This window comes from Leiobunum rupestre, chromosome 10 (assembly GCF_980474605.1).
Source record: "Leiobunum rupestre chromosome 10, qqLeiRupe1.1.hap1, whole genome shotgun sequence".
In the NCBI taxonomy this organism is placed as follows: Eukaryota; Metazoa; Arthropoda; class Arachnida; order Opiliones; family Sclerosomatidae; genus Leiobunum; species Leiobunum rupestre.
The window spans coordinates 27,921,460-27,935,327 of NC_143393.1; the positions used below are offsets into that span (position 1 = coordinate 27,921,460).

Genomic DNA, 13,868 nt, shown 5'->3' on the forward strand with positions numbered 1-13,868 from the left:
AATGGTTTTTTAAACTTAATTTTAACTAATTATTTCTAACTCATAAGTTAAGTATTTTAGTACTATTTTATATATCTATCCATTTAATAACTATAATTTAAGGTTGAGAACTAAGGACAAGTTGTAAACTTGTACGTAACACAGGTAACAAAACATTTATATGGAATAAAATTTATAATCTGAATTTTTATGAGCTATACAAATACTTTTTCAGATAAGCAACTAAAGAATGAAGATTTACATTAATTAAATTAGTAACGGTTCAATGTGATGTCTCACTTTTGGTGTTTGGGTGCTGAGCAGCTTCTTTCTTCTATAAAGAGAATAGAGATATTACACAATTACTAATTTATTTTGCAAATATGCAAAATATTCATTATACCTTTAATGAATAGACTCTGCTATAATAAGGTGTACTAAAATCATGTTGGCAGTTCGCTATTCCCATTCCTAACCCCGTGCCAAGACCCAAAGTCATTGGCCAAGACTTTCCTACAACAATGTAATAAACATTGTTATTACATCACTCTTTATGACTAGTAATTCCTTGTGCTTACGTTTAAATAATACAAGGGAAAATATTAGACCAACTCCTACTCCAGCACCTGTTAACCATTGCTTTCATTAATACTCTTAGGTATAGGGTTATGCTAAAGCAGCTAAACTTCAGCATTTAAAGCGATAGGCCTCGGTATTGATTTAATTCAAACTTTAACTAACCCATTTTAAGCAAAGAATCAGCCAAACATCTGTCCCATTTTTCACCAATTTCATCTTCTGATCTTCCACTCATAGTTATCAAATCGCGCAAATAATTTTTATTTAACTTTTGATCTTAGGAAAACGTCTACGCCGGTTTCAACTTCAACGCTTTTGCACCTGCCGTCAATAAAGAAAGAACAAACGATAGGACTAGCAGTCTAGCAGAGATCTCCATAGAAAAACTCTTTAATTCGTCCTTGTATTACGTCAGAGATACTCCATTTCCGGTCATGACTCGAGAAGCGTCACGCTTCGGGGTCTGGTTTCTCACCTTTTCTTTCAAGTATTGAGAAATAATTATCATTTAAGACTTTAGTAGAGTTTAAAAATTATTTATTAATAAGTACTAAAACTTCGAGTAGTTATAAAGTGATTCTGTGAAGTTAGGTTTAGTAATTTCAAGGTGCTGTAGATAGCTATCTTATTATTTTACTTGTTTGAAATATAAGCCTTGGACGTTTTGGGAGGCAAATTTTAGCTTCAAGAATACAAACAACCCATTTAGTTCGATACTAGTAACAATTTTAAAAATGAGTTTCTTGACTAAAATTTTTGGCTCTGGCAAGAAGGGAGAACCTACAGCAACCCCTGCTGAAGCTATTCAAAAGCTCCGGGAAGTTGAAGAGATGCTTATAAAGAAACAAGAGTATTTGGAAAAGAAAACTGAGCAAGAAATGGTCACAGTGAGAACTCATGGGAAGAAAAACAAAAGGGTAGCACTTCAAGCTTTGAAAAGGAAGAAACGTTATGAAAAACAACTAGCTCAGATAGATGGGACATTAACAACAATAGAATTCCAGAGAGAAGCTCTAGAAAATGCAAATACCAACACTGAGGTGCTGAAAATCATGGGTTATGCTGCAAAAGCTCTGAAAAATGCTCATGAGGATATGGATATAGACAAAGTACACGATTTAATGGATGACGTACAAGAACAACAAGAAATAGCCAATGAAATATCTGAAGCCATTTCTAATCCTGTTGGATTTGGTAATGAAGTTGATGAAGATGAACTACTAAAGGAGCTTGAGGAATTAGAGCAAGAAGATCTCGATGCGCAACTCTTGGATGTTGAAGGTCCATCAACCGATAAATTACCATCTCCTCCAAGTGTGGAACCAGCCAGACCTGCAAAAGCTAAAGCTGCGGTTGAAGAGGATGATGATATGAAAGAATTAGCTGCATGGGCTTCTTAATCCATTATCCTTGGGAAATAACCTATTGAAATGTTAGAGCACTAATTTTTGACTGTGTAAATAATAGTTCTAAAAGTGATTTTCAATTTTACAAGTTAAAAAAACATGTATAATCTGCAAAAAGAAAATGCCTTTTCCTTTGAAATTGTTTTAATAAAAATTCTGCTATGAAAAACTTCCATTTATTTATCAAGCAAAAAAATTGAAATTAATTTAATGTAGACAATGGTGGAAATGGATTTTGTTTGGATATAACTAATTTTTGATGTTGATTAGAAATGTATCCTTTAATTTTCCCTTCATAAATGAGGTTGGCAACGATACAATTAACTTCATCCAAATCAACATCTTCCACTTCCAACATTTTCAGAGCCACTACAAAAGCCTCAATTGGCAGTTGGTGACTTTTCAGTATAAAGCACACTTTCTTGAACAAATTCCTGTAGGCCACAATTTTCAACTTCTCAAGAATCAAGTATATGCCACACTTTATGAAATATGCTTCATTAGTTCTCATGGCTTCGTTCAAAGCTAGTAAATTCCCAGTAATAACAGCCTTCACCACATCAGAAAACTGGAGTAAATCGTATTTTTTCAGGAGTTCCATACTTGGCATATGTCCCAACAGCATTTTTACAGGAATTAGATAGATAAGTATTAGTCTTTTGTTCCTAACTGATTTCTTGTGACATCTTTGAAACGCAAATGTTAAATTTTCTTCAGCACTTTTAAAATCACTTTCAAACATTGCTTTTCTACCCACATAATATTTGTATGTAACCAGCTGAGATATGCTAAACTGGTCTTTGTACGTTGAACTGTCAATAGCTCTTATTAAAGGTTTACACAAGTGCAGTTTGTTCACTTTGAAATAAATCTTGAAGAGCTGATTCACTACGTTCAACATACCCCACCTCTTCGAATCTTCTTGAGCTGAGCGGTTATCTGCAGCACAAACTCTAAAACAGCACATTAAAGCCTCAGCAGCTTTTTCAACGGTTTCATCGTGTTTTCCTTTCCCTTTTTTATTGAGCTGTTCATCGGCACTAGATGCTAAAAGTCTGAGGTCCAAACACACGCTGTACATTACTGGTAGGGCCCAATTTTCATCTTTCAAATTCTGGAATACCTTAGCAAATATTTGGACTAAGTTGTTCTGGTGACGATAGGCGTCAATAAAATTGTGATTGCTAACATTTGCCAAGGTCTTCAAATGCTCCGCCACAATTTCATCAAATGGGGTATCTATAACTCGAGCAACTGCCGTTTCTGGTTCAGACAATATTAATCTTGGACTAGCCATATGAGGATGACGACAAGAAAGTAATTCTGACAGTAGTTGACCATCACCATTCTGTATCGCACCTTCAACCTCTTGCAAATACTGATTGATGGAGCAGAGGGCCATTATGGAATACAAAGAAGCTGGAGTTTCAGTCTGTTGTAAAACTTGCACGCACTTAGTTGTGCAAAGGCCTATTTGGAAAGAAGGATATAAATGAGTTGTTTCCTAACTATTGAATAAATTCCCCATAGTAATGCACACACTACATAGTTAATAATAGCTTACAAAAAGGATTAAGGAAAACTTCTATTTATCTAAAAATTTATACTCTAAATTGTTATTTCATTCTTGGCGCGCCGTACCGTTAAGTAAATCCCAAAGACTATATCCGGACCTTTTTTCACTTAAGTTGCTGCAGGGCTGCCAAGTGCCAACATCTCCCGTTTAACGCCGATCTAAGCTGAAAAACCCGCGGAATTCAAAGCAGTCCTACGTTATTTAAAGTTAATATTAAATATTTACTTTATTTCTTCTTTGTAGTTCGGACTTATGAAACTTCTGTGTTATTATTATGAAATTGTTATGTCGCTATGGAAATTTTAAAAACCCATTGCCCGCGGCTGTACAAGCCGAACAAATTGTTTCCCGCGAATAAATTAAATAAAATTCTGTGAAAACTGCAAGGGCAGCCACTCAGCACCGCTGTGCCTTTATTCTGTTTATCTTTATAAAATATGTATGATGACTAGTCTTATAATCCCAAAGTTTTACTTAAAAGAATCCATTAAAAATTAGAAATAGTACTGTGAGAACTATTACTGTAGAACCAACCACCGACAGATTAAAGGTAAAAAAATCCATTTGACTGATGCCAAAATAATTATCTCATTTTCCCATTGAAGGAATCACGAAACATCTTGGGGGTGACGGAGGAATCAACTTTACAAGATGTGAAAGACGCTTTCATTAATCTGGCGAAGAAATATCACCCAGATAGTAAATCTCCACTTGCTGATCCAGAAAAATTCTCAAAAATTGAAACAGCCTTTCGAATTTTAAAAGAATTGTACGACAGCTCACGAGACATTTCAGATATTAATCCTGTACTTCAAAAAGATCATGGAATTGAAGTATCTAAGTTATAATACATTTATTAGAATTACAATAATGATTTACATATTTTGAAATTAAGCACACAGTTCCCCAACATCGTCAATACCTCAGTCTGGATGGGGTGGGATATGGAACTGTAAGACAACGAGAAAAACAGCACAATCGTTTCAAAGTGAACAAGGCTGTTGAAAATGTATACAACTATAAAGTTAAAAAAGATGAACCTAAAGTTGGCAAAGAAACTGCTCTTTTTAAAAGAGATGCTGCCCTAGCTCGTGAATATACTGGTAAAACCAGGTTGAAATAGATTGAAATCCTCTAGAACCTAAAATCTGAAGTATGATATTGAAATATTTTCATAAATTATGTTTTAGACAAGGTATTGAAAGATTGGTCGAGGACCTGATTTTAGAGTCCATGTCCAAAGGAGAATTTGACAATTTATCGGGAATGGGGAAACCATTGAAATATCAAACGGAAAATCCATATGTTGATGTTACAACTCACAAATTGAACGAGGTAAATTTAACTAATTTATTGTAAAATTTGGCCAAACTGCAGTTTTTCTTTCCAAAAGATTATGATAAACAACGGATTTATACCGGAATGGATTATTTTGGAAAAAGATTTAAAACTTGATAAAGAAGGCTTAGTAGAAGATTTGGAAATAATAAGATCTCGATTCAGCCACTTTCCATTAAGCACTTATGAAATGTGCGAATGGGAAAAGTCAGTTGAAGACCTCGGAGAAAGTGTTTCAAAACTTAACAAGAAAATAGATAAGTTCAATATGATTGTACCCATCATGAAGAAACAACAAGTAATTAACAAGTTGAAGTTATTAAATGCAGTATTTTAGATATCTTATAGAAAATCCTTTTCTGTAGCTTCATTTTCAACTTAAAAGAGAAGCTGACAAAGTTTTGCATAGAGCACCAATTAAGATAGATGTGAAAGAAAAAGAAGTGATAACCAAATCAAAACCAAATGATGAAACCATTTTGGATTTGTTTTGGAAGTTAATTCCTTAATATAAATTTTAAACTTTGTATAGTAATAGTATAAATATTATTAAATTATAAATACGTTATTAAATTAAAAATAATTTTATACATCTTAACAAGTTTTGAGCACAATTAACAAAAATATACCGTAGTAAAAAAAACCTCTCAATGTGATATGCTAAAGTTGTACTGTAAAATTTGGCAGGCATTTCTGAAAATTACAATTTGAAGTGGAAGATTCTAATATAGAAATTCAACCCTGTTATTATCATTGAGTTTTATCTTTCCACTCGCTAATAACTCCAACGATTGAGGATATAGTTTATGTTCCAATATCTTAACCCTCTCTCCTAAAGTATCTTCAGTATCGTTTGGAAGCACCGGAACTGAATCTTGCATGATTATTCCTCCAGTGTCAACATCAACCTACATATACGCATTTGAGCACAATGTGATTAAATAAGGCTCTTAAAAGGGAATATTTACTTCAACAAAATGAACCGTGCAACCAGTGACTTTTACACCAGCTTCTAAAACTTGTCTATGAGCATGAATTCCACGGAAGGAAGGTAGTAGGGAAGGATGAATGTTAAGCAGAGCTCCATGCCATTTACGAACAAAATCCTCTATATTGAATATTAAATTAAAAAAGCCCTATTTACATTTACTAATTTTAGAAATTAATGTTTGGATTTACCAGAAACTATCCTCATAAACCCGGCTAAGCAAACTATTTCCACTCCAGCCTCAATCAGGGCTTCATGAATGGCCATATCGAAATCAACTCTTGATTTGTAGTTTTTGTGGCTTATGACCAAAGTAGGAATACGCGCTTTTTCAGCTCTCTTGAGTCCAGCTGCACTTGCTATATTTGATATAACCAAAACTATTTCAGCAGAGCTATTTTTGGCTGGATCTTGCATTTGGTCAATGAGGGACTGGAGATTTGTGCCTTAAAACATAACACACAAATTACATACTCAATACCAACAAAACTGAGTAAAAAAGGCACAGAAAACTTACCTGATCCGGATATTAAAACACCAACTTTCCTTCTGGTTTTGGACTCTACCACTTTTTGGGCCACTTTGAAATTTCTGACTTTTACTAAATTTTCACCTTTGGAAGCTTTCACAACCTGACCAACAACAGAAGGATTGTCTCCCTTATCTTTTAACATTTTCAGAACTTGTTGAGTGTTGCTCTTTTGAACTACAAGTACCATTCCTAAGCCACAGTTAAAAGATCGGAGCATTTCTTCGGATGATACCCTTCCTACAATTACAAAAATTAGTCAGTCATTTCAAATTTCTGCCAAATTTTCAACATTTTACCAGAATTTGCAATCCATTGATATACTGGATCTAAATTCCAAGTTTTAGCATCAAGGACTGCACCAAAACCCTTGGGCAGTACCCGGGGTATATTGTCTAAAATTCCACCCCCTGAATAGGAAAAGTTCAAATAAATAAAACATCTGTAATACCAGAAATTTTCAAATGATAAACATTTAAATATTTATTATTATTATACCTGTTATATGGGCTGCCGCTTTAATCAGTCCCATTTGCAAGATGGTAAGCATGGACTTGACGTATATTTTGGTAGGAATTAATAGAATTTCCCCTATAAAAGAAAATAACAGTGTGTTGAAGCTGATAATGTATTTATGTTCAGCATATAAAATACCCAGTGTTGTAGTTGGATCAAAAGGAGCCTTATCATTATAGTCTAATCCCTCAATTTGAGCTATCTTCCTAAGAAGACTGAATCCGTTGCTATGCACTCCTGATGAAGGAATGCCAATCAAGTCATCACCTTCCTTGATACTGTTTAAATTGGGCAAAAGTTTGCTTCTTTCCACCGCACCAACAGCGAAGCCTGCTAAATCATATTCTCCTGGAGGATACATTCCAGGCATTTCTGCAGTTTCTCCACCAATAAGAGAAGCATGCGATTGACGACAGCCTTCAGCAACACCAGCGACTACATCTCGACAGACATCAACATGCAGTTTTCCACAACCAAAGTAGTCCAAGAAGAATAAAGGTTCGGCCCCTTGGGTCAAAATATCATTCACACACATAGCTACCAAGTCTATCCCGACTGTGTCGTGTTTGTTGTAAGACTGAGCTACCTAAAAATTACGCAATATGTTATATTTAGCAAGTTTCGAAAGGAAGGGAAGATTACTACATACTTGCAATTTAGTACCAACTCCATCGGTACCTGAAACCAACAAGGGATCTTGGTATCCACAAGCTTTTAGGTCAAAAACACCTCCAAACCCTCCTAAAGAACTAGCCATCCCACTTCGATTTGTGCTGGCTGCTAGAGACTTAATTTTGTTAACCAAGAGTTCACCCGCTTCAATATCAACCCCACTGCTCTTGTACGTTAACAGATTCGCATTTACACTAAGAAAAATAGCTTGTTAAATTAGCTACACTCAGGATAGACAACACCAAAATTGGTAACTTCACATTTATTCAAAACTTTAAAAACACTACCTAGCCAAATGGCGCAAAGCTTTATGAGCAATATCTTTCCTATAAAATGCCCCTTCAAATTTGATTTTTTCAACCCCAGACATGGCATGGATTAAGGATGATTCCAATGTTTTATCAAGACCAACAACCACTATAACTCTGCCACCTGATGTCACCACAGAATCTCCATTATGGGAAGTACCAGCATGAAAAACGATTATATCAGGACTCTCAGGGATAGTGTCTAATCCTAAATTAATAATTTCTTTAAATTTTTGTTACAAATAAAAGTAAAGCCTATGTTTTTTCACCAGTTATAACTTTTCCTTTAGGATAGGCATCGGGATAACCACAGCTAACCATAACAACATTCACAGCTTTGACTTCATCTTTCCACTCTGGAAGATTGGAACTTAGGGTATTGTTCGTGCAAGCCAATAAAGTTGGGTACAAATCTGATTTCAGTAATGGTAACAGTGACTAAAAAATAACAATAGGAAATTAATGCATAAAATATTTGGTAAAAAGAAGAAATAGCTAAATTTTATACTTGATTTCCTTTGGAAAGAGTGCAAAAACAAAAAAGACTTTATTGGAGAAATATAGAACTTAAAATATAATACCTCTGTTTCAGGATCTCCAAACCGGCAGTTAAATTCTAGAACTTTTGGTCCATTTTTCGTCAACATTAAACCTCCGTATAGAACTCCTAAACACAAAATTTAAGTAATAAAAATTAAAAAATAAAATAGTTATTTACTCACCAACGTAGTGAATGCCATCTTTATTTAATCCGTCAATGGTCCTCTGCATGACGTTGGTTTTAATATCTTCGTAATCTTTGTCAGAAACCAGCGGGCATGGGCAATAAGCCCCCATTCCTCCGGTATTTGGTCCCTTATCACCATCTAAAGCTCTTTTATGATCTTGAGCTGGAGGCATTACTGACACTGTTTTTCCATCCGTAAATGCCAAAACCTTAAATTTTATAAATACAGAGAATATATTACATATCTAAAGCTGGTATATAAAATCAAGTACCGATATCTCTTCTCCAGTTAGAAGCTCTTCAACCACAATTGTGTTGCCAGCATCTCCAAATTTCTTGTCCTGTAATTATTTTCTAAATATTTGGCCTTTGAAAATGACTAGAACATGAGAAATTACCCTGAGAATCATCTCTGCTGCTTCAATTGCTCCTTCCTTATTGGCAGCTACCACAACTCCCTTTCCAGCTGCTAAACCACTGGCTTTGACCACGAGCGCATCAAAATCTGCACTATAATTAATAATTGAATTACATTAATCATTTTGCAAAGTTGTAGAGTGGTTTAATATACTTTTCAATATATTCTTTGGCTTTGTCTGGGTCTTGGAATGATTTCCATTTTGCAGTTGGAATGTTGTGCTTATCCATAAAATCCTTGGAAAAGGCTTTGCTAGCTTCAATTTGGGCTCCATCTTTTCCAGGTCCAAAACATGAAATGCCAGCTGATTTAAGATCATCGGCTAGCCCTAAAATAATAAATTTTTTATTTAATATTTCATTTAGGTTGAAAAATGTTTAATTGCCTTTTACCATTTGCCAGGGGATCTTCAGGGCCCACAACGACAAGCTTGATATCATTGTCTTTGCAATAATTGATAACTTCTTTATGGTTTTTGATGTTCAATTCTATAAAAGAAGTTTATGGTTTTAAACATAGCTGCCACACTTCTCATTGAAGTCTACATACGTATATTAGCTGCTTTTGATGTTGAGCTGGTACCCGCATTTCCTGGCGCAACTTTAATATTTGCAATTAATGGCGACTGAGAGAGTTTCCACGTTAATGCGTGTTCTCTTCCTCCACTTCCAATAATTAATATTGTGTCACCCATTAATTTCTTGAGAGCGAACCACTGGCTCAATGTCAATTAGCTACAGCAAGGTCAAAAACGAAACTACAAAATGATGGCTTAAGAGCAATCACCCTATTTCAATTTTCTACTATCTTATCAAATTAAATTATCAAATATCAAGGTCTTTCTGTGAAGAAATATCCCAGAGGGGCCAGTCTGGTTGACGTAAATGATAATATAATCAGCATATGATATGAAATGATTTATAAAATCCCAAACCTGGATAAATTACTACTCAACTCATGCAAAAATGTTAAAAGAAATTAAAACCACGTGTTTCCCGAATTACATAATTGGATGATAATAATAATAAAGAGCTCACCTGTTTCGTTTTAAATTCGCGACCGAGTCTAGTTGGCGCTGCGGTACCACACTCTTCCGAGTTAGTGCGAATAGCACCTATCGTTGCCTCCGTTATATAACGGAGGCAACGCACCTATAGTAGGTGGTTTTTTTTCGCCTGTCCCAAGACAAAAAGTGTAAACTTTTTACCCTAAAACGTTTTATTCGCCTGTTCTCGGGGTAAGATTTACCATGGAGAAAAGAGGGTCCATTTCCACCAACAAAATGTTTGGAACAGACATAGTGATGACCTTTTATATCATAATGGGTCGTTATATCCCTTCGGTTAATTGACAAAACCCATGCCATCTAAGACGCCACGTGAGAGCGGGGGGAGAGAATAACAAGCGGGGAAATTTTGTTTGTACCACCCACGGCCAACTTAGATCCACTGCTACTCGCACTAGAAGGCCCCCCAGCTTTAATTTCCTCCCATGTTAACGACCGTATGAGGAAAAGCCGATTTACGCGGGAAAATTCCGCTTGGCACGCTAGGAACCGGGACAACCCTTCTAATGTTATCCTACGGGGAAAATTTTTCGAAACAGTCCCACTTTTAGGAACCTTTTCCCTTATCTTTGCAATATTGTTCAACGCTGAGATTTTAATATGATTTGAAGTAAGGTTTTAGCTTTATATTAAGACTATGTTTGTAATTTTCCGATCTTTGGTTCGCGTACAATCTTCTTTTAAAATCGACCAAAATTTTATGGCGAGGAATTGACTCCGTATCGAAAATAAGCCTTGGCGTCATCTTGCGCGGCGCGAGATTAAAAAATGTAAAGCTAAGAACACAAAATAAAATATCTAAGATTATCTGATAATACAACTTGGGTTCTATTTTTTACTTTAGTTAATATTTTATTACTTAAATTTTTACGTTTTATTATTATTAAACTGTTCAAAACATTATTTCAAATGGTTAAAGTTTGCTGTCTCTGATACAACCTAAGCTAATACAGTGTTTTGTATTAATTTGTGATAGTAACAAGCAACAACACACTGAGAAATTGGATAAAACCATTATGAATCGCTTAGTTCCTCCTCTTCTGGACCATTTGATACACAATATTTATAAAAAAATTTAAAAAGTTAAACACCTACAATACAAACCAGTTATTCGAAAAGTTTTGAAACTTTAAATTTTATCTAAAACACTTTTATATTTCACGTGAAATTTGTTACAAGAAATTAAATTCAATTTGTAAAACTATGAAATTTAATATAAGACAAGTTTTTAAAATTTAATACAGAGTTTGAAATACTTACTAGTGGAATTTATGTTTAGTTTTCAATCAGGCGCGTAAGATGTCGCCGAGGCTTATTTTCGATACGGAGTCAATTCCTCGCCATAAAATTTTGGTCGATTTTAAAAGAAGATTGTACGCGAACCAAAGATGGGAAAATTACAAACATAGTCTTAAAATAAAGCTAAAACCTTACTTCAAATCATATTAAAATCTCAGCGTTGAACAATATTACAAAGATAAGGGAAAAGGTTCCTAAAAGTGGGACTGTTTCGAAAAATTTTCCCCGTAGGATAACATTAGAAGGGTTGTCCCGGTTCCTAGCGTGCCAAGCGGAATTTTCCCGCGTAAATCGGCTTTTCCTCATACGGTCGTTAACATGGGAGGAAATTAAAGCTGGGGGGCCTTCTAGTGCGAGTAGCAGTGGATCTAAGTTGGCCGTGTACCACCAAACGAGTAGAGCTGCAACTTTTTACCGATAGATGGTGCTTGATTCGCTGCGAATAATATACGACGCGAAAAACCTCTAGTGATATATCCAGTACATAATTAATCCAAGCTGCCGCCTACGGCCGAGCTTGACGCCAGTTCGCCTTGAACCTTCAGCCAATGAGAGGCCGTAGTGTGGTTCCGCCAAGGAGGATAATAATCCTCCTTGGATCCGCTACTATAGCGGGAGATAGATGTCGTCATTCTCTCTGGTGACATTAAATTCTCGGCAGAACCACTCTTTGAGCTCTGATTGGCTGAGATCTGGCCTTCGTCTGCCACGGCGTTTGGCCCATTTGCCAGTTACACGGCAGCATTCTAGTTACCTATGAGATTTCTATGGCCTTAACATGCCAAAAAAGTTACCTGGATAAAAGGAAACACTTGTTGAATACCGTACTGCAAAAGTAATATGTTTAGTTCTAAAGGAATCAGTTTTCATCTTTTTCCAAAATATAATTTTATACGAAATGAATTAACTCTGCCTCCATGAGAAGCTTTAAAATTGCCCGGTATTATAAAAATATTACATATAATTTTAATTATTTATACCATAAGAGCAGAAATACATTATCTTCTTATATTTAGTTTTAGTAACATTATATATTTTACCGTAAAATATATTATCGAAAATTAACATTAGTACGTTCCTTATACACGTGAGTCGACGCGTTTCTTATCCGACGCAAAATTCTCATGAGGGCAAAAACGCGTCTCGAATTGGCTTAAATATGACATTTCGCTAGCCATTTTAACCGTTTAACCGACCGACCAGAAATAGCTCCTTCTCAGATAAATTTGGAGAGGGGAGTAGAAACCGAGTATCTTTTATTGAAGCGTCCATAGAGGGCATAGCGATAGTGTTACATATGTAGTTTCCTGCTTAGGTATGGGCAAGCTGGATTTATCGCGGTAGAATATTCACTCTTTCAGAAACAAACACCGGAAATATCAAAATATTTTATTATTTCTTAAGCCTTAGAAGCACATTTATAACTGAAATTTTTAATTTTGTTCAAAAATGTTTGAGCCACGATAAAATCATCGGACTTCGGGTTTTTCTTGGCAGCTGTCCACACCACAAACGCTTGATTTTGGAAAAAATTGACCACGATGTTGGTCCACTTACAATCCTTGTAAGGTCCATTGACGTTCGCCAACAGTTCCGATTCCAAAGTTTCCCAGACGCCGCGCAAATTAGTTATGAGATTGACCACAGCCGTTTCAGAAACCAGTTTTTGCATCATTGATTGGCATTTCCCTAAAACCGAAATTGCTGGAGCTTTATTTTTAATTACTGAACTATCTTTCTTCATTTTGTCCAAAAACAAATTGTTGTACGTTTGTAACTGTACTCTAGCAGAGCTGTCCAGCCTGATGGGTGCGGTGGTTGATCCCACGGTACTTTCAGATTCTTTCTGGCCATTTTGTGGCGAAGATTGAGAACCGCAAGTAGGTGGTTGGCGGTTTTTTTGAGGCGTGGCAGTAGGCTGCGGTTGGCTGGGTTGAGGCACGGAAAACGGTCGTTTTTGTCCCGTTTGAGGCGCGGAAGCCGGTTGTTTGTGGCTTTTTTGAGGCGTGGCAGTAGGCTGCGGTTGGCTGGGTTGAGGCACGGAAAACGGTCGTTTTTGTCCCGTTTGAGGCGCGGAAGCCAGTTGTTTGGGGCTTGTTTGAGGCGTGGCAGTAGGCTGCGGTTGGCTGGGTTGAGGCACGGAAAACGGTCGTTTTTGTCCCGTTTGAGGCGCGGAAGCCGGTTGTTTGTGGCTTTTTTGAGGCGTGGCAGTAGGCTGTGGTTGGCTGGGTTGAGGCACGGAAAACGGTCGTTTTTGTCCCGTTTGAGGCGCGGAAGCCGGTTGTTTGGGGCTTTTTTGAGGCGTGGCAGTAGGCTGCGGTTGGCTGGGTTGAAGCACGGAAAACGGTCGTTTTTGTCCCGTTTGAGGCGCGGAAGCCGGTTGTTTGTGGCTTTTTTGAGGCGTGGCAGTAGGCTGCGGTTGGCTGGGTTGAGGCACGGAAAACGGTCGTTTTTGTCCCGTTTGAGG

The 13,868-nt window shown here is 36.4% G+C and overlaps 5 protein-coding genes across 7 annotated transcripts; 2 read left to right on the top strand and 3 right to left on the bottom strand.

Annotated features, from left to right (window-relative positions):
- Window positions 1-155: 155 nt before the first annotated feature.
- Window positions 156-904, bottom strand: LOC149925329 (MICOS complex subunit Mic10-like). Its single transcript, XM_090162044.1, has 4 exons — window positions 721-904; window positions 558-605; window positions 383-492; window positions 156-313 (listed from the first exon to the last, which is right to left on the bottom strand). Exons 1-4 carry the CDS (start codon window positions 791-793, stop codon window positions 263-265), a joined length of 282 nt encoding a protein of 93 aa, XP_090018170.1. The 5' UTR covers window positions 794-904; the 3' UTR covers window positions 156-262.
- On the top strand, window positions 893-1,979 carry shrb (charged multivesicular body protein shrub). Its single transcript, XM_090162043.1, has one exon. The coding sequence runs from the start codon at window positions 1,293-1,295 to the stop codon at window positions 1,956-1,958; it is 666 nt and encodes a 221-aa protein (XP_090018169.1). The 5' UTR covers window positions 893-1,292; the 3' UTR covers window positions 1,959-1,979.
- Window positions 1,980-2,101: 122 nt separating this feature from the next.
- On the bottom strand, window positions 2,102-3,628 carry PCID2 (PCI domain-containing protein 2). Of its 3 annotated transcripts, none has more exons than XM_090162042.1 (2): window positions 3,606-3,628; window positions 2,102-3,434 (listed from the first exon to the last, which is right to left on the bottom strand). In XM_090162042.1, exon 2 carries the CDS (start codon window positions 3,364-3,366, stop codon window positions 2,167-2,169), a length of 1,200 nt encoding a protein of 399 aa, XP_090018168.1. In that variant the 5' UTR covers window positions 3,367-3,434; window positions 3,606-3,628; the 3' UTR covers window positions 2,102-2,166. The 3 variants fall into 3 exon arrangements, with proteins under 3 accessions (XP_090018168.1, XP_090018167.1, XP_090018166.1); XM_090162041.1 differs by having other exon boundaries at window positions 3,572-3,619; XM_090162040.1 differs by having other exon boundaries at window positions 3,529-3,619.
- Window positions 3,368-5,410, top strand: LOC149925332 (dnaJ homolog subfamily C member 28). The gene is made up of 7 exons (XM_090161728.1): window positions 3,368-3,394; window positions 4,022-4,090; window positions 4,146-4,373; window positions 4,436-4,653; window positions 4,731-4,875; window positions 4,934-5,176; window positions 5,244-5,410. Exons 1-7 carry the CDS (start codon window positions 3,368-3,370, stop codon window positions 5,385-5,387), a joined length of 1,074 nt encoding a protein of 357 aa, XP_090017854.1. The 3' UTR covers window positions 5,388-5,410.
- A 33-nt stretch (window positions 5,411-5,443) lies between these two features.
- Gart (trifunctional purine biosynthetic protein adenosine-3 Gart) lies at window positions 5,444-10,171 on the bottom strand. The gene is made up of 18 exons (XM_090159763.1): window positions 10,074-10,171; window positions 9,586-9,770; window positions 9,429-9,524; window positions 9,190-9,364; window positions 9,017-9,128; window positions 8,891-8,959; window positions 8,614-8,827; window positions 8,473-8,558; window positions 8,161-8,329; window positions 7,871-8,099; window positions 7,561-7,777; window positions 7,050-7,497; window positions 6,894-6,986; window positions 6,695-6,805; window positions 6,384-6,635; window positions 6,058-6,312; window positions 5,847-5,986; window positions 5,444-5,786 (listed from the first exon to the last, which is right to left on the bottom strand). The coding sequence occupies exons 2-18, from the start codon at window positions 9,728-9,730 to the stop codon at window positions 5,601-5,603; spliced, it is 2,997 nt and encodes a 998-aa protein (XP_090015889.1). The 5' UTR covers window positions 9,731-9,770; window positions 10,074-10,171; the 3' UTR covers window positions 5,444-5,600.
- Window positions 10,172-13,868: the final 3,697 nt, after the last annotated feature.